This window comes from Anomaloglossus baeobatrachus, chromosome 8 (assembly GCF_048569485.1).
Source record: "Anomaloglossus baeobatrachus isolate aAnoBae1 chromosome 8, aAnoBae1.hap1, whole genome shotgun sequence".
Classification (NCBI taxonomy): Eukaryota; Metazoa; Chordata; class Amphibia; order Anura; family Aromobatidae; genus Anomaloglossus; species Anomaloglossus baeobatrachus.
The window spans coordinates 200,639,267-200,655,748 of NC_134360.1; the positions used below are offsets into that span (position 1 = coordinate 200,639,267).

General features: G+C 45.5%; 1 protein-coding gene across 2 annotated transcripts in view; it reads left to right on the top strand.

Annotated features, from left to right (window-relative positions):
* DPYD (dihydropyrimidine dehydrogenase) overlaps positions 1 to 16,482 on the top strand; it is a 1,712,944-nt gene that overhangs the window by 1,335,364 nt on the left and 361,098 nt on the right. For both annotated transcript variants that reach the window (XM_075321045.1, XM_075321044.1), the window contains exons 17-18: positions 6,161 to 6,281; positions 9,602 to 9,721. In XM_075321045.1, the coding sequence (XP_075177160.1) occupies positions 6,161 to 6,281; positions 9,602 to 9,721 (241 nt within the window). The remainder of the gene's footprint in view (positions 1 to 6,160; positions 6,282 to 9,601; positions 9,722 to 16,482) is intronic.

A 16,482-nucleotide genomic window follows, 5' to 3' on the forward strand; every position in this document is an offset into this window, starting at 1 on the left:
CCAAGGTTTGCAGGCCCTACCTCAGTCAGTGTTTCACCCACACTCTACAGCTCCGGAATGTCATGCTCTTCAGCCTCCTCCTCCTCCTGCGCATCCTCATCCACTGTGCCCTCCACACCAGTCACAAGCTGGAAGCACTGCAGCACTGCCTCGGCGAAGCGGCAACAGGCTGTGCTGAAGCTAATCTGCATAGGTGACAAACCCCACAATGCAGAAGAGCTGTGGACAGCTCTGAAACAGCAGGCAGATCACTGGCTCACACCTCTGAACCTAAAGCCAGGAAAGGTCGTGTGTGACAATGGCCGGAACCTGGTGGCGGCTTTGAGGCGAGGCCAGCTGACACATGTTCCATGCGTGGCCCATGTGCTCAACCTCGTGGTTCAGCGGTTTATAAAGTCATACCCAGAGCTGTCTGATCTACTGGTAAAAGTTCGCCGCCTGTCTGCACATTTTCGAAAGTCACCTACTGCTTCAGCCGGCCTTGCCGGCTTTCAGCGCCGTTTGCATCTTCCGGCTCACAGACTGGTGTGTGATGTCCCCACGCGTTGGAATTCAACTCTGCACATGTTGGTCAGGATATGTGAGCAGAAGAGGGCAGTTGTTGAGTACCTGCATCACCTAAGCCGTCGGGAAATGGGTCAAACTCCACACATAACACCTGAGGAGTGGAGATGGATGTCAGACCTATGTACCATCCTCCAAAACTTTGAGGACTCCACCAAGATGGTGAGTGGTGATGACGCCATTATTAGCGTCACCATACCGCTACTCTGCCTTCTAAAACGGTCTCTGCTGAAAAACAAACATGATGCATTGCAGGCGGAGCGCGATGAGTTGCAGCAAGAAACAGTAGTGGGTGTGGGTGATAACACACAGCCCAGCCTCGTCTCATCACAACGTGCAGTGGAGGACTATGACGAGGAGGAGGATGAAGACATGGAGCAACTCTCCGGCCAAATTGAGGATATGACATGCACACCAGTCATATCCTCGGTTCAGCGTGGCTGGCCAGAGGACAGGGTAGATGAGGAGGAGGAGGAGGAGGAGGAGGAGGAGGACAGCATGTTCAGTCATCTTGTTGGTCAGGCTACTGAAGTCCTGGCTGTTAAGAGTCTGGCGCACATGGCTGACTTTATGGTAAGCTGCCTGTCTCGTGACCCTCGCGTTAAGAACATCTTGGCCGACAATCATTACTGGTTGGTAACACTGTTAGACCCACGATACAAGGAGAACTTTTTGTCTCTTATTCCCGTGGAGGAGAGGTCAACCAAAATGCAGCAGTTTCGGAAGGCCATACTCACGGAAGTAGGCAAAGCATTCCCCTCACAAAACGCTAGCGGCATAGGTCATGAATCAGTGGACAACCGAGGCGTACAGCCGAGAGAGGCACAAGTCCAATCCGCCAGAGGTAGGGGAACAGTCTTTAAGATGTGGGACAGTTTTCTCAGCCCCTCACGTACCACAGCCCCTGAGGTGCGGGGTAGTGCCACAAGAAATCCTAAGTTTGCCCAGATGCTGAAGGAGTACCTTGCAGATCGAACAACAGTACTCCAACATTCCTCTGTGCCTTATAATTATTGGGTATCCAAGCTGGACACGTGGCATGAATTGGCTCTCTACGCCTTGGAAGTCCTGGCCTGCCCTGCTGCTAGCGTTTTGTCAGAGCGTGTTTTTAGTGCCGCAGGTGGAATCATTACAGATAAACGCACCCGCCTGTCAACTGAAAATGCTGACAGGCTGACTCTGATCAAGATGAACAAGGGTTGGATTGGGCCAGACTTCACCACACCACCAGCAAATGAGAGCGGAATTTAAAGTTTGCCATGTACCTCCACTCACCCATGGGTACACACTTCTGGACTTTGGATAATCGCTGGACTCCTCCTCCTTCTCCTCATGCGCCACCATGATGATGACCGTTACAAATTGCAATACTTAGGCCTTTGTTTCAGGTATACCCCCAGTGGTAAATTTTTTCGCCCATTCTTTGCAGAATGGACATTACAACGACAGGAGACCCGCTCCTTTGCAATGGGAACAATGTTTTGAGGCCCTCATGCACGTCTCTACCCAGGGACAACGTGGAGCCTCCCAATTTTTGGCTGCCCTGCCTAAGGGCTATACTATAATACACCCACTTCCTTAAAATGGACACTTAATGTTTTGAGGCCCTCATGCACGTCTCTACCCAGGGACAACGTGGAGCCTCCCAATTTTTGGCTGCCCTGCCTAAGGGCTATACTATAATACACCCACTTCCTTAAAATGGACACTTAATGTTTTGAGGCCCTCATGCACGTCTCTACCCAGGGACAACGTGGAGCCTCCCAATTTTTGGCTGCCCTGCCTAAGGGCTATACTATAATACACCCACTTCCTTAAAATGGACACTTAATGTTTTGAGGCCCTCATGCACGTCTCTACCCAGGGACAACGTGGAGCCTCCCAATTTTTGGCTGCCCTGCCTAAGGGCTATACTATAATACACCCACTTCCTTAAAATGGACACTTAATGTTTTGAGGCCCTCATGCACGTCTCTACCCAGGGACAATGTGGAGCCTCCCAATTTTTGGCTGCCCTGGCAAAGGGCTATACTGAAATAGACCCACTTCCTTACAATGGGCACTTCAGGTTTAAAGGCCCTCATGCACGTCTCTACCCAGGGACAACGTGGAGCCTCCCAATTTTTGGCTGCCCTGCCTAAGGGCTATACTACAATAGACCCACTTCCTTCCAATGGGCACTTCAGGTTTACAGGCCCTCATGCATGTCTGTATGCAGGGGCATTGGTGAACCTCACAATTTTGGACTGCCCTGGCAAAGGAAAATACTACAAAGACTCACTTCCTCAAAATGGGCACATTAGACTCAAGAGGCCTTCATGTACGTCTCTTCTCAGGGACATCGGAGTGCCACACAATGTTTTCACGTAAAATCTTTCATGTATTAATCTCAAAAAGTAACATACACCAGCTCTATCTCACTATTGGGTATGTGCCCTTAACATTTCCGCCATGAAAAATCATTTTGGGGTCATTTTGGAAGGTTTTCTGGTGAGTCCGTAAAAATGGCGTAAAACGCGGACAAAATTGTTCACAGCTGTGACTTTTCAGTGATAAATGCTTCAAGGGGTCTTCCCCATGCTGTTGCCATGTCATTTGAGCACTCTTCTGAGACTTTTGTGACATTTTTAGGGTTTCTCCATGCTTTCACAAAAATACTCGGGTCTCCCATAGGATAACATTGGGCTCGTTGCTCGGCCCGAGTACACGAGTATCTTGGGATGCTCGGCCCGAGCTTCGAGCACCCGAGCTTTTTAGTACTCGCTCATCACTAGTAAACACGTATGCATCTACCTATAGTCCGTGTCCGTTTGGTGTTTTTATTTCTAGTGATGTCGGCCATTCTTTCTATTTCTGTGTATGTCGGTCAATCTCCCTGAGTCCGTCGGTCGGTCTCTCTGTCGGTCTCTCTGTCTGTCTGTCCCTCTCTCACAGTCTGTCGGTCAGTTTCCCCCCCTCTCTCATACTTACCGTTCCCCGATCACTGGCGCGGCGCTGCACAGCATTCACACTGCTGCGGCGGCTTTTACTATTTTGAAAATCCGGCCGCTCATTAAACAATCTCATATTCCCTGCTTTCCCTGCCCACCGGCGCCTATGATTGGTTGAAGTGAGACACGCCCCCACGCTGAGTGACAGGTGTCTCACTGCACCCAATCACAGCAGCCGGTGGGCGTGTCTATACTGTGCAGTAAAATAAATAAATAAATAATTAAAAAAAACGGCGTGCGGTCCCCCCCAATTTAATGCCAGCCAGATAAAGCCATAAGTATGAAGGCTGGTATTCTCAGGATGGGGAGCTCCACGTTATGGGGAGCCCCCACCCTAACAATATCAGTCAGCAGCTGCCCAGAATTGCCGCATACATTAGATGCGACAGTTCTGGGACTATACCCGGCTGTTCCCGATTTGCCCTGGTGCTTTGGCAAATCGGGGTAATAAGGAGTTAATGGCAGCCCATAGCTGCCACTAAATCCTAGATTAATCATGTCAGGCGTCTCCCCGAGATTCCTTTCATGATTAATCTGTAAGTTACAGTAAATAAACACACACAGCCGAAAAATCCTTTATTAGAAATAAAAAACACAAACATATACCCTGGTTCACCAATTTAATAAGCCCGAAAAAGCCCTCCATGTCCGGCGTCATCCAGGATGGTCCAGCGTCACTTCCAGTTCTGCTGCATGAAGGTGACAGGAGCAGCAGAAGACACCGCCGCTTCTGACACCTCCATGCAGCAACTGAAGACAGCCGCGCGATCAGCTGAGCTGTCACTGAGGTTACTCGCTGTCACTGGATCCAGCGTTGACAGCGGGAAACCTCAGTGACAGCTCAGCTGATCGCGCGGCACTCTTCATTTGCCGCGTGGAGCTGACAGGAGCGGCGGTGTCTTCTGCAGCTCCTGTCACCTCCATGCAGCGGAGCTGGAAGCAACGCTGGACTATCCTGGATTACGCCGGACATGGAGGGCTTTTTCGGGCTTATTAAAGTGGTGAACCAGGGTATATGTTTGTGTTTTTTATTTCTAATAAAGGATTTTTTCTGGTGTGTGTGTGTTTATTTACTGTAACTTACAGATTAATCATGAAAGGAATCTTGGGGAGATGCCTGACATGATTAATCTAGGATTTAGTGGCAGCTATGGGCTGCCATTAACTCCTTATTACCCCGATTTGCCAAAGCACCAGGGCAAATCGGGAAGAGCCGGGTACAGTCCCAGAACTGTCACATCTAATGTATGCGGCAATTCTGGGCGGCTGCTGACTGATATTGTTAGGGTAGGGGGCTCCCCATAACGTGGAGCTCCCCATCCTGAGAATACCAGCCTTCAGCCGTATGGCTTTATCTCGCTGGCATTAAAATTAGGGGGGACCGCACGCCGTTTTTTTTAATTATTTATTTATTTATTTTACTGCACAGTATAGACAAGCCCACCGGCTGCTGTGATTGGGTGCAGTGAGACACCTGTCACTCAGCGTGGGGGCGTGTCTCACTGCAACCAATCATAGGCGCCGGTGGGCGGGGAAAGCAGGGAATACGGGATTGTTTAATGAGCGGCCGGCTTTTTCAAAATAGTAAAAGCCGCCGCAGCAGTGTGAATGCCGTGCAGAGCCGCGCTGGGATCGGGGATCGGTGAGTATGAGAGAAGGGGGGAAACTTTAGTCACTCGGGGGATTAGCGGTCACCGGTGAATCCTTCACAGGTGACCGCTAATCAGTACTCGACACAGACAGAGCCGCGGTATGAGGATGAAGTCGGGTGAAGTTCACCCGAGTTCTTTCTCATCGCGCAACTCTGTCGGCTGTCAGCCGACATTTATAAACGACATTGTGCATCACACACACTGACATTCCACACGTTCATTCCACGTACACATACACGTTCATTCCACACGCACACACGGACGTTCTACACACAAACACGGCTAGCATACGCAATTCACACAGATGCCACACGGACCATAAAAACGGACACAAAAACGGGACACGGACCCGAAAAACGGCCCGTAACACACGTGCGTGTTTTTCACAGACGTGTGAAGGGGGCCTAACAGAGCGACACAGAGAGAAACGGTAAAATGGGGAAGAATCAGGTAAGTTCAGGGATTGTTTTTAGTAAGTTCAGGTCGTCTATCAATCATACTCTTATTTTATAAATACATAGTAGATACATAACTAATTTATCAATGATAATATACTAACAAAAAGTTATTTCCTATTTTATTTTTTTTTTACATTTTTCCAGACCTACTACGTAAGATTAAAACTCAGTATATGGCATTTTATTAACATCTGCAATGAATTTATTAAATAATTTCCAGTAAATCTTGCCTTTTGCTGCTCAGTGTTGCCTGATTTATTCCTCCTGTGTTAATTACATTTGTATTCATTTAGATATTTCTTAAGAACTATATTACATTACAAGCATACAATGCATCTGCGCTGTTTGTTTCAATGGGTGCAGTTAAATTATTGATTTAACTGGTTTACAAGAATAGCTCTGTTGATGATTTTCTTTTTTCCTTCATTGCTCCATGTTTTCATTAGATTAGACAAATTACTAATTTTTCTTTTCCATATCTGACCTATTTGAACAGGATCCAGAACTGGTGCGCAACATCTGCCGCTGGGTAAGACAAGCTGTCAAAATTCCATTCTTTGCCAAGCTGACCCCGAACGTCACAGATGTTGTGCAGATTGCAATGGCTGCGCATGAAGGTAAAAAAATAATACAAAAAAATTCTGACACTGCCTAGTGGATATATGAAATATAATTTCCAAAGGCAGTCTGATGAAGTGATAATAGGAATTTATGTTAATACTGTCTGCTATGGAAATTTGAGCCCACAGGATATGATTCAATAACAGTAATGCAAATATAAGTAATATAAACATATTTCATTAGAATTATTAAGATATTATTAAGGAAATATCGTGTAGGGTTTTTTTAAACTACTGATTTTTTTTCTCTAAGAATCATAGATTATAAAATAGTAATAACAATAAATCAGACAATTAAAGTGCACCTATCACCAGGATTTTCCTATACAGTGGAACCTTGGATTACGAACATAATTGGTTCCGGGAGTGCGCTCTTAAACCAAGTTACTCTTATATCAAAGCAAATTTTCCCATAGGAAATAATTGAAACACAGACAATTCGTTCCAAAGCCCAAAAATATTTACTGTATTAATACAAATTTATTAGAGTAATACAAAATAATGTACTGTATTCATATAAAATTATTAAAGGTACGCATACAAAATATTGTACAGTACAGTAAAAGCATATAAAACAAATTAAACTGCACTTTAGCTTACAATTGTTGGTGTGCAGGAGGTACAGTACAAGCAATGTGCTGTACTGGCTATCAATAAGTACAATACTGTATCCACAGATGCAAATTGCTAGACCTGCTGTATAGTATATACTATACTGTACAACGGTATATAGTATACAGTACATATGAACAGAAAGTTACTCCATAGCGGGTCAGAACGCAGTGAAAGGACAGAACCAGACGTGTGCAGTGTGAGTATTTGCTCTTATAGCAAAGTATTGCTCTTAAACAAAGTTACAAATTTTTAGAAAGCTTTGCTTGTCTTGCAAAACGCTCTCAAACCAAGTTACTCTTAAACCAAGGTTCCACTGTATAACTTAAATCCAGTGCTATACTGGCGCTATCAGGCTGATTCTATACATACCATTAGTGGTCAGCTCGGATGTTTAGGTTTTAAAACACAAGCAAGTAAAGTTTGTAAAATCAGCAGCTTCTTGAGTGACAGTAGCTAAGGATCAGATATCTGGGGGGTATTCATAGTTATCCCCTCCCCTGTTATTTATGCTAATTCTGTTATACAATTGTAGCGCCCCTGAGCCACTCAGGGCACTACAAGGAACTGCATCCTCTTGGGGATGCAGAATCTACCCCCTGGGACCTGGAGTACCAGTACAGATACCACCAAAGCACAACCAAAATCCTATTTCTCCATTCCACACCAGGGCTAAAGGGTTAATCAAGTAACTGGATGGTTGCCTAGAGTTAGGAACGAGTCCTGGGATTAGCCATCCTGGTGGGAGGGGACAGAGAGAACAGCGGCACACAGAGAGGTTTATGGACGTGCTCAAGCTGGGCCTGTGCAATGGTGGTCCGGGGGCACAGGAGACAGGTCGCCAGGGCGGGTATGGACAAGTATCGCTGGGACTGGAGCACGCACAGGGCCCTAGATCAGGCACCAGTTCTACTAGGCTTGATAATCACTTGCACAGCGAGGACACCTTCATGGACTTTACCGAACCAAATAATCCGGGGGATCAACAGTCCGCACTGCCCGCCGTACAGAGAAGGAGACTGATACCCCAAAAGTGACAGTCAGGCCTCAAACGCTCTATGCTACGGGGACCCAATCAACAGAGAGTGTCGGGGACAGAGCAACTTGGGTCACTACATTGGCACTGTTACTCCATGGGACCTGAACCAGTTATCCACGGGTCGGAGTAAGTAGAGACTGTTCATTACAACCTTGTGTGGTCTCCTTTATTGCCCTTCACAACTCCCAGGCACGGCTCTACCTGCGGAGGGCCCAACATCATTGCTGCAACCACCACCAGCCCTTGGAGTACCCACATTCAGCCGCTGTGGTTCTACACGCTTAACCGAAACCCGCAGGTGGCGTCAAGTACACTAACTTTCCTCCCTACTTAAAATAATTCCCCTTTTACAAGAGAAGCCCCAGGGCATGGGACCGGGCATTGGCCACCAAAGTGACATTCCCATTTGCAACCGCCCCGGACCGAGTACCCCCTTCCCTGGGTGACGCGCAATTGTTTTAATTTGTGACTAAAAGGACATGTGCTGATGTCATATCCTTGTGACCTGAAGGGTCCTACACCTGGCATTCCCACCGATTAGCTGTTTACGGTGCTACCACTGGCATCAGGCAGAAGGAAATACTCAGTTCCAGAGCTGCCCAGTCTTCTGACAACAGCCTCGGCCAGGTACTGCACATCCGCCAAGGCTGCTATCAGAAGATGGGACAGCTCTGGAACTTAGCATTGATGGCTACCTGTTGCCGCCGCCAGCACCAAGAACAGTTGATGCTGGGTATCGGACCCCAGCTGAACAGACATTAATTGTCAATCCTAAGGATAGGCCGCCAATGTTAAGGCTGCTTTACACGCAGCGACATCGCTAGCAATGTTGCTAGCGATAACACCCGCCCCCGTCGTTTGTGCATCATGGGCAAATCACTGCCCGTGGTGAACAATATCGCCGGTACGCGTCACACCAACTTACCTTCCTAATGACATCGCTGTGGCTGCCGAACAAACTCTTTTTTAAGGGGGTGGTTCATGCGGCGTCACAGCGACATCACACAGCGGGCCACCAATGGAAGCGGAGGGGCGGAGAGCAGCTGCATTAACGTCACTCCCACCTCGTTGCCGGAGGTCACAGGTACGCTGTTGTTCGTCGTTCCCAGGGTGTAACACGTAGCAATGTGTGCTGCCTCAGGAACGATGAACAACCTGCGTACCAAACAAGCAACGATTATTTGGAAACGAACGACGTGTCACCAAGCAACGATTTTGTGAGTATTTCGGATCGTTAGCGGTCGCTTTTAAGTGTTACTCGCAACGACGTCGCTAACGACTCCGGATATGCATCACGAATTCCGTGACCCCAGCGATATCTCGTTAGGGATGTCGCTGCGTGTAATGGGGCCTTTAAAGTTGTGGGTTATTTCTCTAAAATGACAACTTTTCGACACTATGAGCAAAAACAGCCAAATAAGAAGATATTGTACTATATATGCAAATAGAATTATTAGTAATGATTATATTATTATTATTATCATTTTTGTGCAAATTGTGCATTAAGTAGAATAATAAAACTTTACATTTGTATTGTTTTGACTCTCAATAAAACAACTCAGGCATTGTCGTTTTGTTAATGTGATCCATTGACAAACCTTTCTGATAGAGCAAAATATAACTTTCTATTATAAGATATTAATGGGTTAAAAATGCTGTTTCGCAGGTGATGCAGATGGTGTTACTGCAACCAACACAGTCTCAGGACTGATGGGACTGAAAGCAGACGGGACACCTTGGCCCGCAGTTGGAAGAGGGAGCAGGACCACATATGGTGGAGTGTCTGGTAGGTGGTGCCCTTTATGTTATAAACTCTCCTTAAAGGCTGTTAAAGCCTCAGGGGTCCATGTTAGGAGCTCAGATGGCATGTTCACAGTAGGACACAATACTCTGAGCACAATTTTGATCATTGCGTTACTAATAACTGTGACAGATGGAACATATTGAGTGTGAAGGATCTGATGTTGCCCTTTACTTAACAGTAGAGCCCAGCAGTGTAATACTGGAGTAAGGTCACTAGGAAAGAGTCAATTCGTGACCTACTTCTTTCATACAGTTTTTCTATGTATTACACTCTGCATCTTAGACTAGAAAGTATTTTTTTTTTCCATCCAGGTACAAAGTTCTAGTTGCTGTAATTTCTAGCCAATTTTTCTGAAATAATACAAAAAAATGACTATAAGAAAAGGAAAAAACTCAGAACATCAAAATGGAAAGATTCAATTCTTTTGTATTCAAAATCATATTAGTAATACAGAATTCATCAATCACATTAATAAATGTAGCCAATATAATTTAAGCTCCTGAAACTCGACGCAATTTTAATGCACAGGTCTTTTTTTGTATCAGGGCCCTTTTATAACCCTTTGTTATAGAAACTTCTGTAAACAGGAAAAAAATTATAGAAAACCAGGGAAATACTGTGGATGGACCAACTCTCTCATGAATTAGGCAAGTTAAAGGGTACCAACCAGCAGTATTTTCATATATAAAGTAAAGCCAGTGCTTTACTGGTGCTTGGATGCTGAATGTAAGCATAGCTTTTGTTCAAATATTGAATGTTTTATTTCAGAAATATGTGCAAGTAAAGTTCCAGCAATGCACTGCTATTTGATTGACAGGTGCAACAGGAAGGGAATATGTGGGCCGGGTTTTGCTATCTATTCCCGCCCCTATCTGCCTGCCTGGCCTTCCTCTCCCTGTCGCCGTCATAAATGATAATTCCACCACAGACAGACAGACAGGGGCGAGAATAGATAGCAAGACCCCAACCACGTATTCCCTTCCTGTTACATCTGTCAATCAAATAGCAGTGCATTGCTGGAACCTTACTTGCACATATTTCTGAAATAAAACATCCAATCTCAGAACAAAAGGTATGCTTAGATTTTATTAGATAGCAGGTATAACGCTGTGTTAATGCAGATCCAGACATACATATTGGAGGAAGCAGTTGTACAGTATGCAGTGTTATACATCAAGCATTACGCATAATGAACTACAAAGAGCAGAAGGATGGGGATACAGAGGGAAACTAGCTGAAACACTTCAATTAAAGCTACTGAATTAAGATCATAGATTTTTATTGTTATGAACATAGGAGATCTTTTTAAATAAATTAAGAAAATTAAGTCCCGGCCCCCTTAAGATTTTTTTTTATTGTACATAAGGAAATGTTCAAGCTTGTTCTCATACATGCCAGTATTGGGCTACTTACACCTACTGATACATGCCAGTATAGGGCTACTTACGCCTACTGAAACATGCCAGTAATCACTTACTTACGTCTACTGATACATGCCAGTATTGGGCTACTTACGCCTACTGATACATGCCAGTATTAGGCTACTTATGCCTACTGATACATGCCATTATTGGGCTACTTACGCCTACTGATACATGCCAGTATTGGGCTACTTACGCCTACTGATACATGCCAGTATTGGGCTACTTACGCCTACTGATACATGCCAGTATTGGGCTACTTACGTCTACTGATACATGCCAGTATTGGGCTACTTACGTCTACTGATACATGTCAGTATTGGGCTACTTACGCCTACTGATACATGTCAGTGTCAGGCTATTTACGCCTACTGATACATGTCAGTGTCAGGCTACTTACTGCTACTGATTTATGCCAGTTTTGGGCTACTTACCATTACTAATTTATGCCAGTATCAAGCTACTTACTGCTACTGATACATGTCGGTGACAGGCTCTACTTACTCCTACTGTTACATGTCAGTTTCTGGCCACTTACTCCTACTGATACAAGTCAGTGTTGGGCTACTTACTGATACTGATTGCTATACTCACAGATGCGAGTTGGGGGTGGACCAACTTGACCACAGGAGGTTCTGGGCTTACCCTGATGTCGGAGGGGCTTAACTAAGCACCTACTGGGTATTTACCAGAGCCTCTGATGGTGAGGTTGGACTTGGCTGCCAGTAGATGTCAGGTACTAATCCCAGGGTCTGGGGTTGTGACAGCTGACCCCCAAGATTGGGGACACAGCAAAGGACAAGTGCAGAAAAGGATGGCTGATGTAGACATGTACAGTAGGTACAGCAGGTACTAGGACACAGGTAGGTGATTGAAGACACAGGTAGTGACCACAGGATACACAGCAACTGAAAACTAGCAAGCATGCTGATATACTACCTAAACCCATTGCTCAGGCACCTCCCCCAAGGGGACAATACCTTAAGTACCTAGTACCTCTAAGCCATAGACTGAGAGACACTTCTGGGAGTTGGTGTGTTGACCATTTAAGAGAGAAAAGCATGCTCGCATCCTAAGCGCACTCCCGGGGAAACACTGTGGTACGCATGGGCCCCAGGAGCAGAAAGCAGCAGGGGAGCACATGGACGGCCGTTAGGGACACAAGGAAGCTGTCCATCCATGGAAATGAGTATGTCAGCATCCCTACTGAAGAGGAGAGGCAGAACAGTGCAGGGATGCCTGCATTACACTGATAAATGTCAGTGTTGGGCTACTTACTGCTACTGATACATGTCAGTGTTAGGCTACTTACTGCTTCTACTACATATCAGTGTTGGGTTATTTACTGCTACTGATACATGACAGTCTCGGGCTACTTACTCCTTGTTATATATGTCAGTGTCAGGCCATTTACTGCCACTTACACATGTCAATATCAGGCTACTTGTTGCTACCAACACTGTGATTCTCAAAGTGAAATGGGGTAACTGTAAATCAATGTGCCACAGCCTTAAAGATATTATAATGTTTGCACATGCTCAGCCGTTTCTACACCTCCTGCTTCATTGCGTTCATGCTTTGCTGCCCTCCATACACTACAAAGATGCTGGTGGGCAGGAAAAATGTGTTGCCCCCAATTACAGAGAATATTGATTATCTCAGTGATAGGACTTACAAAAATCTAGCAATCTTTTAAAAATTGATAAATGTTAATGACTGAATTACCCTTTAAACCTGACACTTTATATTTTATAGTGTGATTAATCTATTTCCCATACAAGTAATAGACAGGAAATTATTACCTGTAGTTTACCTGGATCCCAACCACAAAGGCGATTAGTTGAAGAATAGACTAAATAGTAGTGTTTCTGTGCATCGATATGTCAGGCCTGATTCATCGTCGATATCAGTTATCTGTGGTCACTGGATTGGAGAACTTAGGCCCCTTTCACACATCAGTTTTCTGCCATCAGTCACAATCCTTCAAATTTTGAAAAAAATGGATCTGATGATTGATGCCACTGGATCCATTTTTTTCTCATTGACTTGTATTAGCGATGGATTTCGATGGATGGCCTCACATTTCATACGTCGTTAGAAGGATCTGTCAAAAAATGTTTGTCCGTCGGACGTAGACAAAGTCCACAGTAAAGTTTTTTGTGTACGTCGAAAAAACGGACAGTGACGGATACATCGTCGTCCGTCGTTTGGTAGATTGGAAGCCTAAGGCGGGCTTTGCACGTTGCAACATCGCAAGCCGATGCTGTGATGTCGCACGCGATAGTCCCCGCCCCCATCGCAGGTACGATATATTGTGATAGCTGGCGTAGTGAAAATTATCGCTACGCCAGCTTCACATGCACTTACCTGTCCTGCGACCGTCGCTCTGGCCGGCGACCCGCCTCCTTCCTGACGTCACACAGCAGGCGGCCAATAGCGGCGGAGGGGCGGAGATGAGCAGGATGTAAACATCCGACCCACCTCCCTCCTTCCTTCCGTATAGCCGCCGGCGGCAGGTAAGGTGATGGTCCTCGCTCCTGCGGCTTTACACACAGCGATGTGTGCTGCCGCAGGAACGAGGAACAATATCGTACCTGTCACGGCACCAGCATTATGGAAATGTCGGTGAATGCAACGATGATACGATAACGACGTTTTTGCGCTCGTTCATCGTATCATCTAGCTTTTACACAGTACGATGTCGAAAGTGACGCCGGATGTGCATCACTTTCGATTTGACCCCACCGACATCGCACGTGTGATGTCGCAACGTGCAAAGCCGCCCTAAGGGTGTAGGATCCGTCGTAATCTGTCAATTGACGGAATCTGGTGACCGCTTCTGTTTTTTTTTTTAACTGAGCATGCTCCAAATTATTATTTAGCCTCCAGCTAGTCGGATCCATTGAAAAATCAGATCCGTCCCATCAGTTTAGCCACAATCTGAGATGGATCCGTCGAGAAAACGGATTGTGACTGATAGCAAAAATCTGATGTGGAAAGGGGCCTTAAGGCCCCGTCACACTAAGCAACATCGCTAGCAACATCGCTGGTAACGAACAACTTTTGTGACGTTGCTAGCGATGTTGCTGTGTGTGACATCCAGCAACAACCTGGCCCCTGCTGTGAGGTCGTTGGTTGTTGCTGAATGTCCTGGGCCATTTTTTAGTTGTTGCTGTCCTGCTGTGAAGCGCAGATCGCTGTGTGTGACAGCGAGACAGCAACAACTAATGTGCAGTGAGCAGGGAGCCAGCTTCTGCTGAGGCTGGTAACTAATGTAAACATCGGGTAACCAAGAAGCCCTGTCCTTGGTTACCCGATATTTACCTTTGATACCAGTCTCCTGCTCTCACTTCCTGTGCTGCCGGCTCCTGCTCTGTGCACAGATAGCTGCAGTACACATCAGGCAATTAACCCGATGTGTGCTGTAACTAGGAGAGCAAGGAGCCAGCACTAAGCAGTGTGCGCTGCTCCCTGCTCTGTGCACATTTAGCTGCAGCACACATGGGGTTAATTAACCTGATGTGTGCTGTAACTAGGAGACTGGGGGCTGGTCACTGGTTGCTGGTGAGCTCACCAGCAACTCGTGTAGCCACGCTCCAGCGATCCCTGCCAGGTCAGGTTGCTGGTGGGATCGCTGGAGCGTCGCAGTGTGACAGCTCACCAGCAACCTCCTAGCAACTTACCAGCGATCCCTATCGTTGTTGGGATCGCTGGTAAGTTGCTTAGTGTGACTGGACCTTTACTCTTACCTGATGACATCCACGTCTCTTGTTTTGATTAGCTGGCCTAGCAAGAAGCCATTGTTGTAGCAGGACACACATGTGACATTGAACCAGGCAAGTTAATCAAAACAAGATTCTCAGATTCCAGCTGCCACAAATTAATGACATGGCCCATGGACTGGGTACTATGAACCGATTCACACCAACTCTACTAGATAGGTATTACAAAAGTTGCATAAGTATTTTATAAAATATACTAATTAATATATAGAAGAAAATCCTATTTTCTTCTTACCTTTCCTCCTTCAATCTACAGCACGCTACTGTATGGGTGGAGTGTCCAGACATCAGGAAAACCCAAATATATACTTAAGCGTCCAATGTGAAAATACTGTACAGTCCCTGACAGAAGTTCTGTCGCTTATCCATGTTATGTAAATAAAAGCGTATAACCTGACTTTAAATTCATCCATTAGTTTCATAAATTACTCTTTTGAAAGCTGAAACCCTCCCAAATTTGGTTTAGGCTATGAAAATAAAGTTGCTGCAAAGCTGAAATATTGATCATTTAATAAACACAGAGAGGTCAGATTTTGGCAAGACAAAAGTTTTGTCACCCACAGAAAGTAATGTGAAAATCAAACAAACAATTAACTTCTAATACAAAGATATGTTCCATAACATTGGTGAATGAAGTTGTGGGGCTATTACAGCCATATTTAATATTTTGGTGACTTCCATGACCTTGAAGGACTGCATCCATGCGGTTCAACAATGATTCATACAATTTATTGATGAAGTCATCAAGAATAGCAAAGAATGCAGTCTTACATGCCTCCCAGAGTTCATCTAGATTCTGTGGTTTTGTCTTCCAAGCTTCTTTCATCCTACCCCAAACATGCTCAATGATGTTCATGTCTGGTGACTGGGCTGGCCAGTCCTTGAGCACCTTGATCTTCTTTGCCAGGAGGAACTTTGTTGTAGAGATGGATATATGAGATGGAGCACCATCCTCCTGCAGAATTTGACCCCTTTTATGATTGGGAATGTAATAGGTAGCTTATACTTCTTGATATTTTAGGCTATTGATATTGCCTTCCACCTTGCAAATGTTTTGCACACCCCCATACTGAATGTAACCCCAGACCATAATATTTCAACCACCAAACTTAACTATTTTCTGGATCCATACGGGCTCCTGTAGGTCTCCTGCAGTATTTGCGGTGGCTGTGGTGTAATTAAACTGAAGATTCATCAGAGAAATCCACCTTGTGCTACTTTTCCAGCATCCATCTGTTTAGCAGGCTGTGGGACTTGGCAAATGCCACACTGTTTTTTAATTGCCTTTTGTTTAGTGCTGGCTTCTGGGCACTAATTTGACCATGGAGGCCATTTCGAGACAGAATCCTACAAACTGTTCTAGTTGACAATGGGACCTGAGGTGTCCAGACCTTTTGGAGCTCTGCAGCAGTGGAAGAGGGGCTAGCTTTGGATTTTCTAACCAACAAACGTTCCTCCTGAGCAGTTGTCTTGTGGGGGCTGCCAGACCTGGGCTTGTCAAAAACATCTCCAGTCTCTTCAAATCTTTTTCTAATTCTTT